We start from the raw sequence: 18,914 nt of genomic DNA on the forward strand, positions 1-18,914 counted from the left end.
AGGCTGTACCAGTGTTATTGTATGCCGATGATGCCGTTTTAATTTCCCGTACCCCGATAGGCCTTCAACGGCTTATCAATAATTTTACACTTTTCTTTAAAGGCAGGAAACTTTTAATTAATAAATCAAAAACATTTAATATGACATGTGGCAGGAAAATAAACTTACCAAGGCCCTTTCTATTAGACGGCTCTAAAATACAAGCAGTCAAGTCATTCTGCTATTTAGGTATCACTTTTTCAGGAAGCGGCAGTTGGACCAGCGAATATGAATATATTACATATAAGATGGCTAGGAATATCAATAGTATATTTAGATTTGCTGCTAAATTAGGGGATCGCATGTTAAAGGATATGGTGACCATATATAATGCAAGATGTGTCTCCTCTGCTCTATATGGGGCTGGAGTCTGGGGACACTGTCCCGCTGATCTACCCCAGCTTGACGAAAACAGTTTTCTTAAACGGCTATTGAGTGTACCAGCCTCAGCCTCGACTGAGTTAATTCATTTAGAAACTGGCCTTAACTACATATCTGATTTGGCCACTCTACGTCCTCTACTTTCATGGCGCTCTATATGGTCTAAGAGTGAAACTGAGTTCACCCAGTTTATAATTAAGGACTGTTTAAGGTTGGACCATTGTTCTCGCATTCCGTGGTTAAGTTATATTAACCACTGGTACAATCTTTTATTTGATTTTAACATTTTTGAAGAGTCTGAACATATAATACAACTATCCAAAAAAGAGATAAAAGATACCTTTTTGGCCTATAAAAGGGAGGACCGAGGTAAACTAACTGGGACCTAAAAGACACTAGTGTTTTATCAACAACTGGAGCTCAAATGTGGTCTCCAGGCCTATTTGGTAGATGTGTCAAGACGTTCCCACCGTTTCGTGTTCACACGCCTCAGGTTGGGAATTGTCCATCACCTCGTTGCTTTCCCCGTCATGAAAAAAAGTACTAATGTGGAGTGCCCATGTGACAATACCTCCAAACAGAGTTGCTGCCATCTTTTACTATTCTGTAAATTGTATATATCTTTTAGGAAATTTTATTTGAAGCCTATCCTTTTAAAGTATAATGTTCGATCTACTACAAATGCTATGAAATTATTATGTTCACTGGAAAGCCCAGAAATTTGCTTTTATGTAACAAATTGTATATTTAAATGTATAGCTGCCAGAAAATCGATAATACTATGAAATTTTTATTAGGACATTTTTGCAAAATTTGCACAAACCCTTTTGGAGTCTTCCCCCACTCTAATATATATTGCATTGAATGTGGATTATGTAATGTAACTATTAAATTGTGATTCTGTACATTTAATACCCTGTAATTAGGCGATCTTGCACATTTTTGATCTTGGCATATGACACTTTATAGCAAAATTGCACAGTTCTATGTACTGTAGCAGCTAAATTGCATTTTTGCTCATTTAGAATTTAGAGCTTTAGCACAAGACACTTTACAGCAAAATGTGCACAGTCCCTGATGGGTCATAAATTATTTTTAAGAGTTATCCAAGTTATTGTGTATCTTTGTAATTCAGTCTGTGTAGGTTATTACTACATAATTGTGCACATTTTCTATCTTAAAGTATTAGTTATCTTGATTTGATAACAGCATAATATATAGTTTAGCTCTAAGTTTATATGAGTTTGATTTATGAAAATGTTTTTACAATATTGTATAGATTGGAATATTTAAAAGTTGATGATTTAATGATGTTGATATAATTGTTCTGTTATGTGGGCAGAACCCCTAACCAGTTTTCTAGATATAATTGTTCAGCTTATATGGTTGTGTTATGCAAATCGAATAAAGCTTTTTGAACTTGAACTTGATTAAACAGTGTTTAGCAAACCAAATGTTTGTGGATTGCACTCAGAGGCTTATTACACAGTTCAAAAAAGAATTTCACAAAAATTCACAATGGTACTTTTTCACAAATAAAACATATTTTGGCAAAACTTATTTGGATGATAACACCTTTCTGAACTAAAGTGATGAGTGTGCTTGTTTTTCCCAGAGGTCTCTCTATCTGTGATTGCACCTTATAGATACCAGTTTAACGCCCAAATATAGCAATAAGCAACAAAACGGGCACCAGTCCCGCTTTGCAAAGCGTCCCTAGTGCGCATTAACACGTGTAGCTGATTTTTAGTAACTAGTGAACCGGTTGAGCTATAAACACATTTTTTGTTGTTAAAATCAGCAGCTTATGTGGCAGATGATTGACTATGTGGCAAATCTATAATTATGTGAAAAATCGCTGCGGTTGCACAATCGCATCATCCCAGTGCCCCTGGGTATAATGCTGTAATGCATGGACTGCAACTTTAGTGCAAGGCATCCAAGGAGAACCATACTATATATCATGGAATGCTGGAGGCTTGGCTTTTACAGCTGCATGGAACTGAAGATTGCTGAACATCATCCATCATCATTGAAACACTATATACAGTCATTAACGATGAACTGTAAGGTCCAGGTAGGATGCTTTCTTTAATTCCAGGGAGAGGAAGTGGTCCCTTAAGCTCATTTCACACTGTTATTCTAAAAAGGTTTTATTTTTAACAATATGAAAACAGACACTTCTATTTTAGCAAAAACTGCCTCCGGGTTATATTAGTTTGCTGGTGTTGTTGATTTCAGCCATGTTTGGGGGGTTGCTGGAGGGCCTTGAGAGTGTGAGCACTTGGGTGTGTCAAAGGTGTGGCTGACAACTAAATACTCTGTACGTTTTTCAGGTACTTCACCATCAGGTAGCTACATATAAATTAAGGGTCAGCCTAAATTTTTTAAAATATAAAGAAATGCTACTCAGTGGGCAATGCAATATTGTACATTATTAAACCTATAGTAGTTAATCCACCTTAATAAACGGTCTGTGTGTAACTAGAAAGCCACTAAATTAAATCTTGGTTGGTGCAGTGGACATTAGTGTCTTTGGTATTTGAACCTCTGCTTTCCTCCCCGGCAGGTTGCCAGCAGGACACCCTGTGCCCTTGTGGTTTCAGATGTACTATTGACACCATCAGCAGTGCAGTTTTGTGGTTTAAGTCAATTGGGGTTTGGTTTTCAACTTGCAAGAGGTTAGAAATTTGTAGGCAGCTCGGAGAGACCTAAGTTTACATTGTGCATACGATGTTCATCCGTGGCTCTGCATTGTGCGTCGCTCACTGGGGTTGCAGGTGTTTACAAACCAGTATTTTGATGGTTTGCTTGTCTTGTAAAAAAGTGTTCACTGATTCAGTGCTGTAGCAGTAGTGCATGGTCCCTTAATCTGCCCCATATTTTAGGCAGCAGGCCTCGTATTTATGACATATACAGACTTTAAAAGCTGCCTTACCGAGAGCAGCACAAACAGCCTCGGTGCACAGATCTGCGGAGCCCTAAGCAAAATTTGAGTGCTCATTTTTCCCTAACAAGGGCTTTTGAGGACACTATTGTTATATGGCCACCTTTTGGGGTCATTTGTTTATGCAGGCCATAAGGCAGCTATTTTCAGTGGCCTTAGGGCCACAGGAATTATTCAGTAGGGGAGGCCCAAATTATGCAGCAGGGTTAGATAAATGATGTGGCAAGCAAAGGCAAATTATGCAGCACATTTTGGGAAAGTATCCCTTCATTATTAGTTGCAACTCATTAGTACCACTTTAACACCCAAACACAGCCTTAAGTTGAAGAAATATGACCAATCAACCTTTACAAAGGACCTTCCTTGCTCAGCAACACCTGTTGCTTTGTTTTTAATAACTTTTGAACCGTTTGACATCAAAACTATTTTATGTTAAATCAGCATATTATGCAGATGATGATGGATTATGTGGCAGATGTATAATTATATGACAATCGCTGCGGCTGCATAATCGCATAATTTCAGTGTCCCTGGTCTTAGTGTTGCACTAGCTCGGAGTACAACTTCACTGCCCGGCATCCCTGCTACTGACACATATGGTAGTGCTCTGCCCCATTTGTGACGTCTGACACAACACTATGCTCCACTTTCAACAGAGCAGATGGGTGACGCACTGGAGGACATGCAAGACACCACGCATCTCTTTCCTAAGCCTAGACAACAGACTTCAAAACACCCAAAGCTCTGGCCGCCCACCCAGATTTCAGAAATACTGGGAGTACTTTTATTTATTTTAATTATGTGGTATTTCAAACTCGAAGAACTGCTACAGTTGGTAAGTAATATAATCCTTGACAGAAATGTGCTTGGGAATAAACTGGCCACAATGATTTACCATAGATTTGCAATGCAATAAGTCTCGTATTTAAGCGAGTTTAAGCTATTGGATTGTACATGACAATGCCTTTTATTTAAGTTTTAAAAACCAAAACATAAATAAAAGGCATTGTTATTTACAATGCCAATAGCTCAAACTTGCTTAATTGCGAGAACTATTGCATTGCAAATGCTTGTTTTTCTTGCTCCTTACTTGCCTTCAACACCTCCTCTGGGACAGTAATCGCTATGTAAATATATTGAACAATCATAAGCGCGCACTTCACAGCTCATCACAAATCTTTCAGTGATTTGATCAATGAAAGCCAGTGTTATCTCCAAAGCATTCTTTACTGCTGCAAATTGCCCTTTGCATTTTCAGATTAACTCATAGCATATTTCCATTCCTTTCAGGCAAGCAGGCATTCTGGAAGGAAACCTTGTTTAGGTGTCTGATCAGCTCCGGTTTCACATCACAAGAGAACACTGCCTGAAGCGCATTGTAGCTTTTAGTATTTTAATTTCATACTGAACTGTCTGGGGATGTTTTTTTCCCCCAGAGTCCAACCAGAAGTGAGGCCCGGGAATGTGCGAACCCTTCCCATGACTCCACGGCCCCGTGGGGGTCGTGACCTACAGATTGAATACCTCTGCCCTACACCCCAAAACCGAAATCCTATACTTACCTTATACTTACATATTAAAAAAATCTGCTTTTACCATTCATGCATTTACAACGAATTTCGCTGTAAAAGCATGTGTGGTAAAAGCATATAAAATGTAATGCCGTGCGTTGTAATGTCATTGCGGAGTAATAGTAGTTGCGTTGTGATAGTATTGGGGGTGATGGTTGTTGTGGTAAAAGATTCGTTGTAATGGATATTTACCATTGTGGGGATATCGTGGTGCCCGTTTGCATCCAGGCCGTCGGTGGAGTGTATAGTAATTGGACACAACACAACGTGTTCTCAACCAAACCCGTTTTACACATCACCTCGAAAAGACAGTCCCAGCTCACTGTGTTGAACGCTTTTTCAAGGTCCACCGACACCAACACTGCATCCCGTTTTGTCTGTCCTCAGGGTGATGCATCACATGGTAAAGTTGCCTAAGATATTGGGAGGTGTTGCAGGTAGGAGTGAAGTCGCTTTAGTCTTCATTAATTAGGAGTCTACATATAGGGGAGCAAGCGGAGGGCCAACACCTTACTAAGTATCTTAAAGTATAGGTTCAACATAGAGAGAGGGCAGAACTCCTTGACCTGCGCACCCGGTGTCTTGGTTTTGGGAAGCGGTATGACCACAGCCTCAGACTTTGGGAGTCCACTAAGGTGCCATACGTAACCATACAGTTCAACCACCTGAGGGATCAGGGTCTCTGCATAAGCCCATATAGAACTCGATTGGCAGGCCCTCGGGTACTGGCGTCTTACCGCTCGCCATATCTTTAATTGCCATTGGATTCTCCTGCGCCGTTAAATGACTTTCAATTTCTCTACTGCATTCCTCTGGGATGGAGACAGGCTTTTATAATAGACATGGAACTCACCATGAATAGCTATGGGTGAATACAAAGAGCGACCGTCTCTTTGTTGGATGTGCACGATAGGGGTCCCGAGAGACTCGGGCCGATGAACCATGCTAACACTCACCCTGCCTTGCCCTCTTTTTCATGAGCCCTAAAGATGTATTGTTTATAATCAGGACTGTGCATTCTCTCTAAAAATGGCCCTGTGTTGTTCTCTTATCTCCTATATTTCCTCCATTACTCCTGTCTGGGTGCCTAGGGTCCCATCTAAAACGTGCAACTTGTCTTTTAGCTTTGGCGTTCACTGTCAAGTACCCTCTGGGTGCCTACCGTCAGTCCAATACACCAACCATGGACCACCACCTTAAAAGCCTCCCACTCCACTATGCTCGAGGATGCAGAGCCCTGCTTCTGAGCAAAGTACTCTGAGATTACTTCTGCTAAAGAGTTGCAATAGCTTGCGTCCTCCAGTGAGATTGGGCTAAGTCGACACAAAAGTATAGGTGGGTGTTCCCCCAATGGCTGAAATCTTAGAAGCACGGGACTGTGGTCAGATATGGTGCAGCCTAAATTTTCTGAGTGTACAATTTGACGGGGAAGTTTCTGAGAACACACAAGTCTATCGGTCCAGGTATGCAGATCATGTATAAAGGAGAAATATGAGAAACCTTGCTCCTCCCCGTGCTGAATACTTCATATATCTACCACCCCTCAGTGCTCCACCCAGTTTCTCAATCCCATGGTCAGCTTACCCGCCCTAGGGCCCATCAGTAGAGGACTTGAATAGTCTATTAACACATCCATCACAATTAAAATAGCCACCTTTCAGCAGAGTATCGATCGGGAGGCTAACCATATTAGCAAGAGTGAGTGGAAGAAGGGAATCTGGTCCTTGTTTGGTGCAGAGACGCACCCCAATGCAATCTTTTTTCCAAAGAATCTCCCCACCACAAAAACAAACTTCCCTTCCTAATCTATAATGGAATGGTTGAGCTAAAAGGGACTGATCCATTTTAAAACTCCCCTGGCATAAGCCAAATAGGAAGTGACACAGAGATAGCTTCGCCATCTACACCGCAATTGATCTATCTCAGTCCCTGTAAGGTGGGTCTCTTGAAGCATGGCGATTGACAGAGGTACCTATGAATTCCATGTCTCTTTGTGGCTGACCTCATCCCCCTAATATTCCAGAACATACATTTCAGGTTTGATCGTTGGTCAGCCGTAAGTGATTACGCCATCATACTCCAGCCACAACCTCTCAATATCCCCCCATCAATTTCCCATCTCCCCTCATACCACTGTACAGTCCCTGTAGGCATAAAGAAAAAAACAGAATCGAAAAAAGAAAAGAAAAAAGAAACGGGGAATAAACAGCCCCCAACTAAGAGCTCCCCACTCCAAGGGCAGCACGGCAACGGCCGGCCGGCCACACCAACCACATCAAACATGTCTTTACTGAATTCTTCCCCCAGTCAGCCTACAAGGGCCACTCTGTGAGGGGCGGGTCAAGAGGAGTTAGCCAGTTCCGTGCAAATAGTCCCAGTATATCATACGTAGAGTAATTGATTTTCTGGTAGACAGCTAAATTCACCCAGGAGACAATATTCCTATAAAATGTACAGAGCAATATGAGGCCGCCCAGGAGTCTCCCCCACTCATCCCTGCCTCCATCCACACTCGAACCCCACGCCCCCTCACAAGAAAGGATATCAGATCAGATAATCTGCTGTCCGAGGTGTGACCACTCGAAGTCCAATCTCGTCTCCATGTGAGGACATACAGTCAGACACTATTGATTTTCCGTCCGAGGCAGTATCCACCCCAGAGACAATCCTGGGCTCCTGTACAATGCCCGCTACTGCCTACAGAAAGGCTGCACGTTCCAGTTTGGTCTGCGAGGGTGATGAGCCGCTTTTAGGGCCTCCTCGCTGGGCCCGGCGTGGACATCTCTGCATCCTCTGCTTGAGAGCCGAAGATCGTGTGTTAGGAAGGGTTGAACCCACCTTGCAGGCCTCCAACCAGGCTCAATCGGATTCAAGGTCCTCACAAAAATGTGTGGAGCCATCAAGGACAATCCGGAGTTTCGATGGGAACATCACATTTTCAACTCATTACTTGATTGTTGTTTTCATGCAATATTGTAGCCAACATTTGCGTTTGTTTACTTTCGAGTAACTGTGAAGGTTAATTAACCCCTTAACTGCTGCCGACGGCCAACGGTCGTCACGAGCACTACCTCCCCAGTGCTGCGCACGACCGTTGGCCGTCCAGCCAGCATTCGTTCTTCGAACGTTCAGCACTGGGCGCTGAACGTTCGAAGCTCTGATGAGGTTAAGAAAATGTTCTTCCCTTGTCAGGATCAGCAAATATCAATAAATGCACTCTTTTTCTCTCCATAGTACTTTACGGAAATCAGCAACTCTGTATAGGACAAATTCTAGTACAATTGAAAACAATTGTCATTGACAAAGTGGAACAATCTATATAAACATGTTTTAACTGCACTAAAATGAACACCTCTTGGAACCGCAAAACTGGAGCAACTTTATTGTAATTTAAAAATGAGTATCCCACGAAGCTCACATAGCTCTGATGTCGGTCTATGTGCTACAAACACTGTACTTTCTAGACGTGTGTGGGGAAAAAAATCAATAGGGAGAGCCGAACCAAGGGCCAGCTCTGGCTTCAAGAGCCCATGCACGAGCCAAGCCTTGAAAATATTTGACATGTAAATTATGTAATAAAACATCATGCTAAAATATGATATGGTGTCTTCAGATTACAACCCCTTGGCATCTTAATATATAGGCCTCCGGGGAATGCCAACACATGGGCGGCAAACCTGGCTAACTCCATTACACCTTTCTATCTCGCCTCAAATAATTTCTCTTTCCTAGGAGACTTAAATATGCACTTCGATTACCCCACTAATATGGCTTGCACTAACTTATTGGACGATCTAACAGCTCTGAACATATCTCTACTCAACTCGGGGCCCACTCACAAGGCAGGGCATCTGTTAGATCCCATCTTTTCAAACATTCCTGAACTGAAGTGGCTAAACTCGTCTCCAATTTGCTGGTCCGACCACCATCTTATCTATTTCAGCCTTAAATTACCCACACCTAAAGCTAATAACGCCTGGCCTGTATCCGTCTTCAGAAACTGGAAACAGCTTGATATTGCTAACCTCAACAGAACTCTTGCCAATAATCCTCCAGCCCCAGCCTCTGACATAGAAAGCATTGCTCTAGCCACACATTCATGGCTAGAAAGTGCCGTCAACAGCTGCCTCCCACTATCTAGAGTCAAAAATAACACCCACCGCCCCCCAGCCCCCTGGTTTACTGAGTCTTTGAAAATTGAAAAGTCGAAATGCAAAGCCCTTGAAAGAAAGTGGCGGAAAGACTACGCCCACGAAAACAAAGTAAAATACCAGAAAGCCAGAAACGAATACCACTCAGCCTGCATAAAAGCCCGAGCACTTTATGTGGCGAACACCATTAACTCGGCGCATAATAAGGCGAAAACGCTTTTCAATACAGTCAAAGACCTTGCAGGGGAAAAAACGACTGCATCGGCCCAGCCTCTGAATAAAAGACAATGCCAAGACCTCGCATCCTTCTTTTATGAGAAAATTGAAACAATTATCTCAGGTATAAAAAGCAACCTCCCTACTCATAATCCTGAAGATGACACCCCCCCTAACTTGAGTGACATTAACACTCTTGAACACTGGCCTGCCATCACCCTGGAATCACTTAATTCCATTCTCAGAACTGTAAAATCTGGTTCCCCTCGTGATCCGATACCTGTCTCTGTTCTTAAACAATTGGACATTCCCTCTCTGACTATCATCGCTGAAACTTTAAACTCCTCACTTGAGCTTTCCGCAGTTCCCTCACTCTGGAAACACGCCATGGTCAGCCCACTCCTAAAAAAACCGACAGCTAACCCTGAACTTTTAGCAAATTATCGGCCTCTCTCTTCTCCCAATTTTTTCAAAACTACTTGAACGACACATTCACACTGCCCTCACTCTTTTCACTGAAGAGAACTCCCTCCTTCACTCATCACAGTCCGGCTTCAGAGCGGGTTTCTCTACGGAAACAGCCTTACTAGGAGTTACTGAAAACATCAGAAAACTCCTAGACGACGGCCAGACAGTCGCACTCATTTTGTTAGATTTGAGTGCGGCTTTCGATACCATCTCCCATTCCAAACTTCTAGCCACCTTAGAGAGAATCGGTATTCGTGGTGATGCACTCAAATGGATTGAGTCTTTCCTGTCACACAGAACTTTCCAGATTACATCCTCTATAGCTTGCTCAGAGCCAGTAAATGCCCCTCACGGAGTACCACAGGGCTCTATTTTGAGCCCCTTGTTTTTTAATCTCTACCTCAGACCCCTGGCTGAACTAGCTGATAAATCAGGACTAACTCTGATGACATACGCCGATGACTCCCAAATCATCTTCTCCTTATCAGAGTCAAGCCCAATGGTCCCATCTTGTCTCAAACAAGGTCTCCAAAATATCTTCAGCTGGATGTCAACTAACCAGCTGAAGTTAAATGGAGACAAGACCGAGGTCCTTCTCCTGGGAAAAAAATAAAGACCTTTGGAATTCATCTCACTGGCCTCCCGAGCTGGGCACCATCCCCACTCCGGCCACACACGTGAGCAATCTGGGACCCACGTCTGAGCTACCCCAGTACACTCAGGGAGAAAATTACAAAAAACAATTTGATGGACAGAATGTAGATCAATGTCTTACATTCACCCCAGTACAAGGATCTGGGCCTAAATCCATCGTTTTTTGCACTCCACACCACCCTGGGTCAGATAATGGCTTTATGCAAATCAGCTCTGACCCTGTGCCCCATGGGAACAGTCCAGTCCGAACTACAACAGCCATATCTTTCCCAGACCGGAATCAAGCATCCGAGGACCGGACCGGTTTCGAGGTAACACCTCTCATCAGCCCGGCTAGCTTGACTCCAGTGGTGTGGAGGCTCTGGGACCCACGTCTGAGCTACCCCAGTACACTCAGGGAGAAAATTACAAAAAACAATTTGATGGACAGAATGTAGATCAATGTCTTACATTCACCCCAGTACAAGGATCTGGGCCTAAATCCATCGTTTTTTGCACTCCACACCACCCTGGGTCAGATAATGGCTTTATGCAAATCAGCTCTGACCCTGTGCCCCATGGGAACAGTCCAGTCCGAACTACAACAGCCATATCTTTCCCAGACCGGAATCAAGCATCCGAGGACTGGACCGGTTTCGAGGTAACACCTCTCATCAGCCCGGCTAGCTTGACTCCAGTGGTGTGGAGGCTCTGGGACCCACGTCTGAGCTACCCCAGTACACTCAGGGAGAAAATTACAAAAAACAATTTGATGGACAGAATGTAGATCAATGTCTTACATTCACCCCAGTACAAGGATCTGGGCCTAAATCCATCGTTTTTTGCACTCCACACCACCCTGTGTCACATAATGGCTTTATGCAAATCAGCTCTGACCCTGTGCCCCATGGGAACAGTCCAGTCCGAACTACAACAGCCATATCTTTCCCAGACCGGAATCAAGCATCCAAGGACCGGACCGGTTTCGAGGTAACACCTCTCATCAGCCCGGCTAGCTTGACTCCAGTGGTGTGGAGGCTCTGGGACCCACGTCTGAGCTACCCCAGTACACTCAGGGAGAAAATTACAAAAAACAATTTGATGGACAGAATGTAGATCAATGTCTTACATTCACCCCAGTACAAGGATCTGGGCCTAAATCCATCGTTTTTTGCACTCCACACCACCCTGGGTCAGATAATGGCTTTATGCAAATCAGCTCTGACCCTGTGCCCCATGGGAACAGTCCAGTCCGAACTACAACAGCCATATCTTTCCCAGACCGGAATCAAGCATCCGAGGACCGGACCGGTTTCGAGGTAACACCTCTCATCAGCCCGGCTAGCTTGACTCCAGTGGTGTGGAGGCTCTGGGACCCACGTCTGAGCTACCCCAGTACACTCAGGGAGAAAATTACAAAAAACAATTTGATGGACAGAATGTAGATCAATGTCTTACATTCACCCCAGTACAAGGATCTGGGCCTAAATCCATCGTTTTTTGCACTCCACACCACCCTGGGTCAGATAATGGCTTTATGCAAATCAGCTCTGACCCTGTGCCCCATGGGAACAGTCCAGTCCGAACTACAACAGCCATATCTTTCCCAGACCGGAATCAAGCATCCAAGGACTGGACCGGTTTCGAGGTAACACCTCTCATCAGCCCGGCTAGCTTGACTCCAGTGGTGTGGAGGCTCTGGGACCCACGTCTGAGCTACCCCAGTACACTCAGGGAGAAAATTACAAAAAACAATTTGATGCACAGAATGTAGATCAATGTCTTACATTCACCCCAGTACAAGGATCTGGGCCTAAATCCATCGTTTTTTGCACTCCACACCACCCTGTGTCACATAATGGCTTTATGCAAATCAGCTCTGACCCTGTGCCCCATGGGAACAGTCCAGTCCGAACTACAACAGCCATATCTTTCCCAGACCGGAATCAAGCATCCAAGGACCGGACCGGTTTCGAGGTAACACCTCTCATCAGCCCGGCTAGCTTGACTCCAGTGGTGTGGAGGCTCTGGGACCCACGTCTGAGCTACCCCAGTACACTCAGGGAGAAAATTACAAAAAACAATTTGATGGACAGAATGTAGATCAATGTCTTACATTCACCCCAGTACAAGGATCTGGGCCTAAATCCATCGTTTTTTGCACTCCACACCACCGTGGGTCAGATAATGGCTTTATGCAAATCAGCTCTGACCCTGTGCCCCATGGGAACAGTCCAGTCCGAACTACAACAGCCATATCTTTCCCAGACCGGAATCAAGCATCCGAGGACCGGACCGGTTTCGAGGTAACACCTCTCATCAGCCCGGCTAGCTTGACTCCAGTGGTGTGGAGGCTCTGGGACCCACGTCTGAGCTACCCAGGTACACTCAGGGAGAAAATTACAAAAAACAATTAGATGGACAGAATGTAGATCAATGTCTTACATTCACCCCAGTACAAGGATCTGGGCCTAAATCCATCGTTTTTTGCACTCCACACCACCCTGGGTCAGATAATGGCTTTATGCAAATCAGCTCTGACCCTGTGCCCCATGGGAACAGTCCAGTCCGAACTACAACAGCCATATCTTTCCCAGACCGGAATCAAGCATCCGAGGACCGGACCGGTTTCGAGGTAACACCTCTCATCAGCCCGGCTAGCTTGACTCCAGTGGTGTGGAGGCTCTGGGACCCACGTCTGAGCTACCCCAGTACACTCAGGGAGAAAATTACAAAAAACAATTTGATGGACAGAATGTAGATCAATGTCTTACATTCACCCCAGTACAAGGATCTGGGCCTAAATCCATCGTTTTTTGCACTCCACACCACCCTGGGTCATTGATAACACCCTCTAAATGAAACAACAGGCAAACAAAGTGGTCGGCCTTTGTTTCACCATCATGAAATGGTTGAGAAAGATCTTATGGATGCTGCCCCTTGCCACCCAGAAGCCCGTAGTCAATGCACTCATTACATCACGGCTTGACTACGGCAACATCCTTTACCTGGGCTCCAATCAAGCCGTCACCAAACGCCTTCAACTTTCCCAGAATGCAGCTGCAAGATTACTTTGCAACATTCCCAAAAAATCTAGTGTGTCTTAACATCTGACAGACCTTCATTGGCTCAGGGTGGAAAACCGCATCAGGTTCAAAGCCCTGAGCTACATGTTTAAGATCAAATCTGGCACTGCACCAAAGTACTTACAATCTCTTGCAACCCCTTACTTTCCAGCTAGAGAACTGCGCTCCCAGACCTCGGCATTATTTTCAACCCCGAGATTCAAACTAGCGAGAATGGGAGGGAGATCATTCTCTGTACTAGGGCCCACTCTGTGGAACAAGCTCCCGCTTCACATTCGCAAGGAAGACAACTATGCCAGATTTAGAAAGAATCTGAAGACCTGGCTTTTCCAGAAATAAATAAACCTTTCAATTCATCAATTTCCTCCTACTTTTGTCCGATCTGTCATCAGCGCCGGGAAACCCTTCTTGGGTAGCTGTGCGCCATACAAATACAAAAAATAAATAAATAAATAAATAATAAATTGCATTTCTTTAACATGCAGAAGCATTTCACCTTAGTACATGAGAATATACCACTACATTCAGAATATATACAAAAAATCAGAATGTGTAACCATTAACTGAAAAACATACCTACCCCCGCCTTGGTGGCAATGCTCTGTTGTCATGTGTTCACTATATATGGCTTAGATTCTTATTATAAATTATTCTTATATGAAATGACGCAGCATTCTAGGCTATTCAATCAAACATAAGAGGTTTCTGTACAGTGCACATCTTAAACTCACATATATGAAGGTGCTCTCATATGTGATAATGAACAAAAAAAGAGGCTCATGTATTATAGTATTTGCCAAAGATCACAAAATGTGTTTAAGCATGTGAGCTAGAATTGGGGACCGAATGTCCAGTTCCACGCTGTGCAGTTCAGCCACTAGATGGGTATCTTATCTCTGACATCAAATGTTAATGCTTTGTACTTAGTTCATGGAAGAGGATATTAGGGTGTGGGAAAGAAACAGAATCTACTGTCCAATAGCATAAGAGCACTTCCCAACAAAGACTGTCAATGGGACATTTGCCGGGGTTCACAGGATGCTGAGCTGAGGCAAGGATTGAACCTTGCGACCCCCTAATATATGGTCAGCACATGTAGACTCTAGGCTATATTACTTCCCATGAAATCTTTGCTCATTTTGGGTTTGAGATTTCAAGAAGCACTAAAGAGGAATCAGAGCCAGGCTTTTGGCTCGAGTCCGGCTGGATCCTTCAGTGGCCCACCCATCTCTAGTACTTTCCAAACCTGTAATTAGACTTGTTTTATATTATTTTTACAGTGGGTTCTAGCACCATACAAAAATAGTGGGAAACACCATTAACATATATGCTTGGTGAAGTACAGCATGTAACAATCAGACTAGAAAAGAACTCCTCTGACTCCTTCGATAAGAGGTTTGAAAAATAGGGACATATATTACATATTGTTTCTCCAAATCTACTATAGGGTGAGGTATGAAAGCCTCCTTTATTACTCGAGTACCTAAGGAAATACATTTGAATTGGGTTGTTTGCTCTAATATTGTATTTCTAAAAAGGAATATGTGTGAATACGCTCTTACATGGAGTCTTTCCTATCCTTATCTCCCTATAGTGTGTTTTCCTATTTTCTCTGTTTTTTATTTTGCTTACCAGTTGAGAACTACTTACTGTTAAAGTTTGCTTTCACATTAGTAAATTATTGTTGGTGATTTGGCAGTTCATTGAATAAAGAACTAGTACTTGATTCAGCTGCATGTACGTGTGAACAACAGCTGATATGTTTAAAAACTTCAGAAATATTTAAACAAAAACATATTTATAAAAAGCACTGCCATAAGAGACACATCCTTCAAATTACTGTCAATACATGATGGTCAGAAACCTTAAGACAAAGTGAACATTGGAAAGGCTACCATAAGACAGTTTTGGACTGGCTGATGTCTTAAATAGTCGAAGAGCTAGAACAGCAGTCCTTAACCACCTCCGGCAGTAGTACATGGTTGCTTATCACAGGAAAGTTCAAGGAATATTCCCCTTTAGCATGGAAATGTAGCTGCATTTGTTGACATATCTAATGTAAAACACATGACAATAACATACACAGAGTGCCATGACAATGCATCTAAAACATAACATAGTACCTCACAACAAAAACAGTACGCTGCACAACAATCACAGTACAACCCTTCACATTGCAATAATGGAGCACAAAAACAGAGCAACAGACAAATAACAACAGAGCACACTACGAAAACAAGATGTAAATATACACATTAGAGGTTCAAGTGCACTGAAAAAAGCATGAGAACTGTGATGCTGAGTGCTATAGGGGCGGGATGAGTGAGTGCAATGTCAAAAGCGTGGCTAAAAAAAAGAAAATATTCAGTAACTTTTTTTCCAGTCTTTAGCCTTCAGATAACTACATATGAAATAGCTCACAGATTAAATGTGAAATAAATGCAAGTTAAGGTAATCAGTGGGAAATGTACTATTGTACATTATGAAACAACTATTAGTTAATGCACTGCAGAGGTCTGTGTGTGTAACCAGAGAGCCACTGAATTGAATCCTGGTTGGTACAGTGGAAAATAGTGACTTGTGTATGGTTAGTGCTACAAAGTTCCAGTCTGTGGCAGAAAGCACTGTGAGCATGTATGTCATTATTTTAAACTTTCATTGCAGACAGTATAAGATACTCTGCAAAAAAAACATGCAAAAAGGTTTAAGATAAAAGAGAGCTTCCAAAATATAGATTTCAATAATACCCAGACTGTATGTAGTGCAAATTTGTTTTATTAACTAACTTTTAAAAGCACACACTTACCAGCTTAGCTGGTATCTCCCTTCCAATAAGCCTCAAAAAGAATAATTGTGTGTCATCTGGAAGCTTCAACTGATTCCATCATTTAAAGCCAATACCGACTTCCAAGTACCCTTTACATTTGCAGATTAACCAGTTGAGCACATTTACATTTCTTTCAGACAAGCAGGCACCCTAGCAAGGAGGCTTGTTTAGCTGTCTGCCCCTACCTCGGTTTCACAGCACAGGAGACCCCTGTGTACCTCTTCAGCCACTGGTATACATATTTGTATATATTCCACGTGTGTGTATATATATATATATATATATATATATATATATATATATATATATATATATATTCAGGTGTATGGAGTGTAATATGCCATTTATCATCATTGATGGGAGCGGGCAATTCCCATAACTCATAGGAGGGGAAAGCCTTGAGAGATTTGTGTTGTCCCTCCGATACCAACGGTGTTAAATAGCAAATTATACATTCCACATCTGCATGCATAGTTTATGCTATATTATTTTTTTCATGTATATTTGTTTTAACAAAAGGTATTTCATCAAAATCGGAATGCAAGGAGTTACATTAGTGCTGAATGGTAAAATCACAATGAAGCGTCCTTGTGAGTAGTGGGAGTGCTTTCCCTATTTAAAGCAACTGTTACATGTCATCCATGAAGCAGTAAAAAGTGTTTGCAGTGCAGCAATAAAGTGTAAATGTGCATTTATTAATACAGTTGCTATAAATAACTAGCGAAGCTAACACAGGGCGAGGAAAAAACGTTTAGGTTTCAATTGAATAACCAAATAAGTTGATAAAAAGCAGTCCCCAACAGAAGCTGGGTAGTCAATTTGTATGAATCTGTGACTGCTGACTTGACTTCTTTACAAAAATTGGCCACATAATTTGCCGATTTCACAAAAAAAGGCTATTTCTGGGTTAAACAGATGGAAATAATACTGCAAAGGAGTGTGCCACATATTTTTACACATATACACAATCGGCGCACTGCTTATGACTGCCCACTATCATGGGTTGTACGTAGGTTGCCCCACCAGAACTAGACAAACGCAGGATTTACAGCGCCATAAAGCAGGAAGACTGTAGCAGCAAGCACTAGGTGAAAAGGATGATTTGTGGGAGCCCTTCTCGCGCACCAGTACATACCATGGCGTTGGAACAGTTCAGCAGGCAGATCACCCCCAGCACGAACCACCGCATCCCATAGGTTTTGAACTCCACCAATTTCTCCAGCTCATTCCTCCTCTGATCTGTTTCCGTAAGAATCGGTCCGCGGTCAGTGGGACACTCATTGGCCACCAGAACAGCCCTATCGCCCATAGTTACCCCGCAAGTGTTCGCCCTCACTAAAATCACCCGGAAAAACAAAATTCACAACTGTGAGACTTCAGAGCTAAACAACAACAAAATGACTCCCAGAGTTCCTCTTGTAGCTGCCCGATGACTGATTATCACGGCTGCAGTCAAAACAGACGAGGCACTTCCTCCTTTGTGTAGATTATGCTTTTAGCAAGCAACCTCAGAGAGGGTTAGACACGAACAGCTTCTGCGAGGTTCAGGTCCCTCTTTCAAGCGCTGCTTGGCTGAGGGGAGTCTGTGCGCTATGCAGGCTGTCACGAGGAATGCATGCTTCTGCTTCTCTCTTTTCCTATTTTCCTTTTCTCTTCGAAAGCAGTCCGCTGTGTTTTTAAGGAATATGTCTCCTCTTGCGGCATTTTAAAGACTCCTCTGTAGAGATTAAAACCCAAGAACGCCCAGGTAACCGTAGGCAAACGGGACAAAGAGTCCCGTGTTTCGATTCCTGCGCCAGCGATGCCTTTCGGAGCACAAGCTTCAGCTCTCCGGTTAGCAGCACTCCCTTCCGCTGTCTCCTGCCCAGTGTAGCCCACTAGAAAAGCTGAAAGCCAACCCCTTCCTTGTGACTCCGCCCTCAGCAGCGCTCCTAAACCTTCCTCTGCAATCTGACAGAATATATTGCCCGGTTAACCATTTACCCACCGGAGAAGTACATTAAAACGCAAGTTTCCCGTGAGAGTCGTGTCGCGCCCAGGGACGCAGATGAGTCACAAACAGGGCTTTAAGTGGGCAGGGTCTCATCGGGCTCTGTTTTGTGCCCTGGCACAGGCGGTCTGGTTTTTTCGAGCATATGGAAAGGGAAATCCTTTAAAGAGAGTCATTTTCTCTCTGGATTTCTCTTCTCTTTTTGAAACTCAGGAGCAGCAACATTGTCCTGGTGTCACCAGGGCGTTAATTTGAAGCTTTTTTAAATATTATATTGTGGAACACGTGCTGGGGGTTAAAAGGGTGCTACCCTTAACAGAAGGTGCTCCACGCAAAGGGATGTAGAGTATCGTTTTATTCTCTATATTCAACAAGGTCTTGCACAGTAACAGGGATTTGGACAATCCAAAAAGGTCCACAGTTCTAGATAGTTATGCCCTCCTGGTCCGGCCGGGTTGGATCGTCTTACTGCAGAGGTCCACTTCTTAAGTAGCAATGACATCCAGCTCCATTCGGCACTCGAAACAAATAAAGAAAAGACTCGGGGTTACTGGTGTTGCTGGACCACTAAATAAGAAGGAGGGGGAAGCGGGGAGTGGGGGGAT

The 18,914-nt window shown here is 43.3% G+C and overlaps 1 protein-coding gene across 1 annotated transcript in view; it reads right to left on the minus strand.

Annotated features, from left to right (window-relative positions):
- Positions 1-18,190, minus strand: part of SLC49A3 (solute carrier family 49 member 3) — a 399,244-nt gene extending 381,054 nt beyond the window's left edge. The window contains exon 1 of the mRNA XM_086961652.1: positions 17,455-18,190. Coding sequence (XP_086817778.1) covers positions 17,455-17,628 — 174 coding nt within the window. The 5' untranslated portion in view covers positions 17,629-18,190. The remainder of the gene's footprint in view (positions 1-17,454) is intronic.
- Between the last annotated feature and the right edge of the window lie 724 nt (positions 18,191-18,914).

This window comes from Lissotriton vulgaris, chromosome 3_1 (genome assembly GCF_964263255.1).
Source record: "Lissotriton vulgaris chromosome 3_1, aLisVul1.2, whole genome shotgun sequence".
Classification (NCBI taxonomy): domain Eukaryota; kingdom Metazoa; phylum Chordata; class Amphibia; order Caudata; family Salamandridae; genus Lissotriton; species Lissotriton vulgaris.